Here is a 6,970-nt window from a genome sequence, read left to right on the forward strand (position 1 = left end):
ATATAAGAGGAGGCAGGGGCCGTGAGCACATTGATTTCTTCACCCTAAAACCTTGGTCGTCACCTCCTCCCCGCCCCACCCTCCCTACGAAACTCTAGCCGGGCACGATGCTAGTACACCGGCGTATGACATTCCATCCCCGTACATGTGGATAGCGTGGAGGCATTGCTGTCGTTGTTGCAGTGCTAATCGCGATGAAAATGCAAGGACAAGATCAACTACTTCCTCTTCATAGTCGCTGGTTCCTCTTTATGGTCGCTAAGATCGACCACTTCTTCTTCGTGGATGTGCATGACTCTTCTTCCGCTGTGTTACGCATTTAATGGTAATGATCCATGATCTCCTACTAGTATGATTTTCTAGTTAAATGTGATAGACAAATTTTGATTTATCATAGTGTAGCTTATCCATTTCCTAACATACACTGCATGCTACTGAAGCTTGCTACCTGAAACACATAACTCATACACGCACACCAGATGTTAGCATTCTTTTTCATAGCCCCATCATATACATCGATAAGAATTACATGCCTGAAATAGGAAGCAAAAGCTTCCATAATAATTTAGAAGAAACAATATAAATAAATAAGTAAATTAAAAAAGTAAACAGGACAAGTTAAAAATTAACTGGACGAAACTTAACGCTTTGCGAGTGAGAGATATTATTTCATCACTATCAACTGGCCGAAAATAATTCTTGTAAGATCTTTGATCAAGGAATCATTCAATTATTGATCGTTCCTCGTGCGAGTTCGACTCTAATCTGCAATCGCTGGTGTGGAGGAATTCACCAATACCTTTCCTTTAGTACACAAATTGTTAGTGCTAGAACTTTTCTAAAAAAAAATGGCTGTCCAATAACCACCTAAATCCGAGCCGAATATTACTAATGTTAGAATTAACAATTTTTTTAATTGATTGTCCCATCCCCTAGGCAGCTGGGCCAACAAGGATGTCTGTGTGTTGGAAGTTGGAAAAATGCTGAAGTGACGCTACAATACTCCAAAACAATGTACAAAATGCCCTTAACTTATCCTTATAATGTGACAGCAAATGGGGATTACCCACCTCTTCTTCCTCTTTCTATTCTGGATAAAGAGCCCATAGGCCATAGGGAGGAGGGTAAAGAGCCCGTGGCCGCTATGCTTCCCTCTCCTGCTAGGTCCTCGAGGGTAGCACTTGTTGTTAGCTCTTCCATGCTACAAAATTGGTCAAATTTCACACGGTTGAAATGGGAAAAATTATATGGACAGCGTATGCGTTTTGCATACTCCAGCAAGGACCGAGCATGCATATAGAAGGCCAGCAGGAGTCATGGATCGATGGGCATAGGTAATTTTTGGGGCATTTTCACCGGCTGGCAGGGACACGTAAACGTAAAGTCGAATGGTAATTTTTAATAGAATATAAATACGGATATGTGTGTTTATAGGTATGGAATATATGCAAAGGACACAAAACGTTAACCGTCTAGATTAGACTAAAAAACGGACATGCGTGATGTGTTTCTTTTTGACAATCAGAATCATACATGCATCCTAACGTATTCATAGTAGCATCCATTGTAGCACTTCCCTTTACATCTCTCACCGTAACAGAGACAGACGAAGTTTTTCACCCTTATACACATCTCTCACAATGACATGGTGGCAACACAGACTGAACAATTAGAACTCAAATTTTGGTGAGGCACAAGTGCCTTTTGGAACTCTTACATACATGTCATCTTTGGGAAACCCACTGATGCTATTATGATCTTTACTATAAAAGAGTGGCAAGAGAAAAGATGAAGTGGGCTTACTATGACTTGAAGACCACAATCATAAATATTTTGATCTAGCCTAGATAGAGGCTTACTTAGCAGCGGATCCATCGGAGGGCTCGAGCCTCCTACTTTTGAGAACACTTGAGAGCCCCTAAGCTTCTTAGAAATTTTAGACATAAATGAGGAAGAGGAAAGAATAGAAAAAAAGAGAGGAGGAGAAATAAGAAGTTAAGCCGCTCTAATTCTTGGCTCTAGATCCAGTACTAAGCTTACTAGAAGGCTTTATGCTTGATTTACTTTCATTAATATTTTTTCTTAATTCTGAACATGAGCTATGTGTTAGCTCCTTTTCTTTAAGGCCTATGGTTAAAATATTATTCGGTTGAGTGCATGTTTTATATAAAAGTAAAAATAAAGGTATTCCTTTATAAAAGAAAGCTGGTATCACTTATACACATCCCTCTCACTTATATACATCTCTCACTGTAACAGGGACATATTAAGAATCGACATATTGGGATGGTTTTTTATGTGCCTTTAAACAAGTATTTTCGAAGTAAGAAAGCTCCATATCTATGGAATATTACATAAACTTTACAGATCCACAATGTTGCTACAAATCCTAATCTATTTGCAAAAAGGAAAAAGAAACAGTACATCAGGGTCGTCTGCACAGTTACACCATAGACCAGAAATTTATTTTTCTTCTTTTCTCAACGAACAGACCGAGCTTGGCCGGACACTAAAAAAATACAGCCTCCATCCTCTGAATGTAACCATGGCATTTCTCTGCTAAATCAGCATCAAACTGAAGAATCGTGCACGAAATCTGCATCTAATACCATACTTTATTAATGTTAAATGCATCAAATAATATTCTCAAAAAATCTTTTGCAAAAAAATAATATTCTCGAAAAGATTCCAGGGGAGTTTTCCTCGGCCAGCGTGGTTCGCCTGTCACCCGCCGTGACGTCATCCCCGACGCAGATCTTTTCCGCGCGCGATGTGGGACAACCGCGGGCCCCACCTGGCAGGATCCCCAGGCTAGCGGCAGCCTGTCCCGGAGAAAAAAATATCGGGCCGTCGGGCCGAGATATTTTCCGCCGTCGAGGCGCCCCCACGCCGCCACGTGGTAAAGTACGCCACGTCACCGTAAAGCCCGAGCTGGTGGAGCCCACCGTGGCCCTCGCCACCTGCACACTTCTTCCCCCGTACCAGCTGTGAGCCTGTGAGATGTATCTGCTTCTGCTCTCCTCCTCATCCCCCTCTTCGTTCGTTGATGCTTCGGTAGAATATAAATTCGAACCCGCCTCTTGAGCAACCCCCCCCCCCTCTCTCTCTTAGACACGCTGAATCTGAGATCTTTTTGTGTGTTGTTTACCTCTTATTTCTTGAAGAGCGGTTTCTTTTTCCATCTGAATCTTGAGAAAATATCTTCGGCTCGTACTTGATTTCTCGGTTGTTCCCTTGATTTCTTCTTTTTTTGTGCATTGGTTCTTGGCAATTGCAGGTGAAAGCTAAAATCTTTGGCCTCCATCGAACTCTCTGTTGACCTCTAATAGTTCCGATTGCTTCTTTGCCATCGAAAATTTCCTGGATCAATTCGCATCCGATTGGTCCTTTTCCCCATCCATTTCGGTTGTTTCTTTTTCGGAAAAGAAAGAAAAAGGAGAATCGTTGAAATTCGCCCCCCCCCCCCCCCCCCCGCCAAAAAAATTCATTGGTTCCCCTGGTTGTTGTGAGATAACCCGATGGGGGATGTGTCGTTGAACCAGCCGTTGATAATCGACCAGCTGCTGCCCAGCACTATTGCCGAGGTAATCGATCAAGAACTCATGTTTTGCTTTACTGAGAAAAGAACATTACGCTGATCTATGATGATGAGTGTTCATTCCGTTTTGTTGTTAGGCTCCTCCATGCTTCCATTTTGTGTTTTGTTATACAGCTAAATCCTAGTTGCATATTCTGTACAATTTTCTTCTATAGTTATCTCTTGCAAGGCACCGGAACAATACATCTGTTGGTGCTATGTAAAATTGGTTTAAAATGTAGAACTGAAGCAAGAATATGACGCTGCACATTTTCGTCACGGGTTTATTAATAACATATGTGATCTTGAACATCTGTTTCAGGGCCCTCTGTTCTACTCTGTTAAATATAACTTAACAACGGACATATGTGTTCTTGAACTTTTGCTTCAGGACATTCTCTTCTAGTGTGTGACAAATTGTACTTCAGTCAAGCGATTTTTGGACCATAAAAACAATTTTTGTTTTGTGATTTGTCAGCAGTGCGATCAAGTTCAAGGTTCAATGTCAGCTGCATGGACAAATGAGCGTCACAGATCATACATAAGCTCCATGGAGGCTTCCTTTGTGGAGCAACTCTATGGACATGAGAACCACGGGCTTGATGCAAATAAGAGGCATCTGGGTAACAATGGGTTCAAGGTAATCCAAGAGGGTGCTTGCAAGAATGTTAGGTTTGAGAGGACTGATGCACGCATGCGTGATGGGGGTATAAGATGCCTACCTGATAATCCTTGGGTAAGGCATTTTAGGCCGCGCAGTGCCGGTTTGAATCGCCGTGGGTATGGGGAGGCTATGGTTGATGACTATGGGTCAGGTACTGATACGATGGGAGAGAAGGTCCGAACTCATGGAAGAGAAGTGAAGACTTCTGCTGAAGAAAACCTTATCGGTAAAAGCAAAGGTTGCTATTTGATTACCTTGTTCGCAAATTGTTCCCTCCAGAATATGATTCAATTTGGTCCGATAATGAGTTCAGAATTGTCATGTAGTAAAAGTTTCAAGTTGACGGATAAGTATGTTAGATGAATGATGCAATTTTACATGCAGAGCTGCAGGTAGTTATCGTAATCGTTCAAAAAAAGAATAAATCATATGGAATTAATTTGTGCCTGATGAATATTACACACCTGTGAGAATGTAGAAAACTACAAGTTGAAGTAGCCATCAAGTTCAAACTTTTAATTTAATGTATAATTTCAGGGAATCATTTTCTCTGCAGATCTTTTATACTTGTTGCATTGTGATTTTCTTGACATGATAACTTGCTTAGAACTTGTTAGTCATTATATGCTTAATCATCTGGACTTATGATATCTTTAGATTTGTTTTCTTATAACCAGGACTACCTTATAAATACTCCTGCAACTAAGTTGTTGGGTCCTTGCAAATAGTGACCAAAGCAGATCATCAACTTGCAAATACATACTAAATGCATGTTGGATATTATTTGCATTTGATGCCTCGCGGTTATTTCAGATACCACATTAATTATTTAGTTAACATTGCCACCAATTGTCATCCTACTCTACTGATCAGAATTGTGGGATGTAACACACAGTTCATTTATTTTTTCCAGAAGTCTCTGATCAAAACTTCTCTGAAGAGGAGGTTGGAGCCAACGATGAACCTTGCAAGAAAAGGAGGCCTACTTCCAGTGCTACGAAATGATCAGCCAATGTAATAGGATCACTTATCTTCGTTTGTTGCAAGTGTTCATATAAGTAGACTGTCTCATAGTTGAAAAATTCTACTTCTTGGTGAGTTGATTGGTGCTCACTCCTGTTCCATGTACCTGCAGGTTGTTCTATCTGGAAAATCACATGCAGCGACAAAAACTGGTGAAACTCCAAAGGTTTTTTGATGCCTGAAGTATGTCATGGAAGACTTGCTCTGGGATCTTGCTGAACTACTTGTGATGGGTGCCGGTGCTGCAGTTGCTGCTAGTCTCTTTCACTTGGCAAATTGGAATGTATCAAGCTCTAGTACTCTACCGGTCTATCTTGTGGTGTAGAGGAGTTCATTAGCAATTTCTAGGTAGTTTATTTTCTGCAATGAATTCTGATGACCTTTGTTGGTGAATTTGAGCAGGTAGGATCTTCAAACTTAAATGTAACATTCATGTGCCAGTCGGGCTCTGCGCTCTCGGGCCTCGGCTGGTTCGACACCATGGTCAACCCACAATTTGGATCTGAAAAATTGAACCTATTTAAACCCGAACCAGCTCATTTTAACTACTAGCCCAAGTCAAACCAGCCTATTAGGCATCTCAACCTATTCGGTACCAAACAAAATCAGTCCAACTCAAAAACCAACCATTAGCAGCCTTATTCGCGTCTGCCATAACATGATAAATGATCAAAAAAATTATTGTTTCTGCAACCCCACCCCCACCCCCAAAAAAATCAACATTTCATTTGTTATTCGCAAAAAAATGTTTTAACTGTTCTTGTTGATGCAAGGTGGATATTGTTCTGCAAACTTATTAGGCGCAGTTTATGCTACTTGCTAACCTGCTCATCCACCCCTTGTGTGTAAATACACCTTTCGCTTGTCAATCCACTTACCTATGAGAGAATGAGATACAATTCATGAGGCCAACTTCAACTGTTCTCTGAACTAGCAGAGCAGGCCGCCCTATTCATGTTATGAAACCTATTGATCAAAAGTATGGTGGTTGCACCCGTCAATTGGGAAGGGATGTCTTCCAACAGATGTGATGACAATTCAATTTGTATATATGTACATCAACACATGAGAGTTTCTTCTCATCCAGCTCCTCGCGAATGAAATGAGAAAGCGTGTAAATTTCTGATTGAATGAAAGCAATTGATTCACTCTATCTGCTCTCTATTGTCTCTTACAATATACTGCAACACGTTATCACACATGCATTGCTCTTCTATCCACTACGAAGGCCACAAGAAAGAATCCGGAAGAAGACCATCGATGATTAATCATACACGATAAGCATCATGAAGATTGATAACCTTACCTCGATGGCCATGGAGCTTCCAATCCTCTGTGCCACATATCGAACCGACGCTACTACCCCTGGCGTCGCCACAATGATGATATTCACCGCCGGTGATAGAGTAGCCCCTCAAGGCATTGTGCACCAGATCTGCAGATGGTGGCCTACACTGCCCATCCTTAAGACGACAGTAGGCGATGCTCACCATCCTGTGGCATCGAGCGAAGACATAAGGCGACGGGCCCCCTCGTTGTGGTGCACCCGGGGGTTGAGGCGGCAGTCAACCCTAGCATGGCGCCGCCATAGAAGAGGAGCTAGGGGGATGCAACCCTAACCGCCCCCTTTATGTATCTCAAGCCCACTAGGTTGGCTAAGGTGGGAAACTAGGACCGAATAGGTCGAGAGTCGATGATGCCACTGC

General features: G+C 41.8%; 1 protein-coding gene across 4 annotated transcripts; it reads left to right on the plus strand.

Moving 5' to 3' along the window:
• The first annotated feature begins 2,946 nt into the window (after positions 1–2,946).
• LOC133903795 (cold-regulated protein 27-like) lies at positions 2,947–6,404 on the plus strand. 4 transcript variants are annotated; one of them, XM_062345259.1, is made up of 5 exons: positions 2,973–3,054; positions 3,278–3,584; positions 4,056–4,479; positions 5,155–5,255; positions 5,377–6,404. In XM_062345259.1, exons 2-4 carry the CDS (start codon positions 3,519–3,521, stop codon positions 5,244–5,246), a joined length of 582 nt encoding a protein of 193 aa, XP_062201243.1. In that variant the 5' UTR covers positions 2,973–3,054; positions 3,278–3,518; the 3' UTR covers positions 5,247–5,255; positions 5,377–6,404. The 4 variants fall into 4 exon arrangements, with proteins under 4 accessions (XP_062201245.1, XP_062201242.1, XP_062201244.1 ...); XM_062345261.1 differs by having other exon boundaries at positions 2,947–3,584; positions 4,056–4,467; XM_062345258.1 differs by having other exon boundaries at positions 2,954–3,584.
• Positions 6,405–6,970: the final 566 nt, after the last annotated feature.

Source organism: Phragmites australis, chromosome 21 (assembly GCF_958298935.1).
Source record: "Phragmites australis chromosome 21, lpPhrAust1.1, whole genome shotgun sequence".
Lineage (NCBI taxonomy): Eukaryota > Viridiplantae > Streptophyta > Magnoliopsida > Poales > Poaceae > Phragmites > Phragmites australis.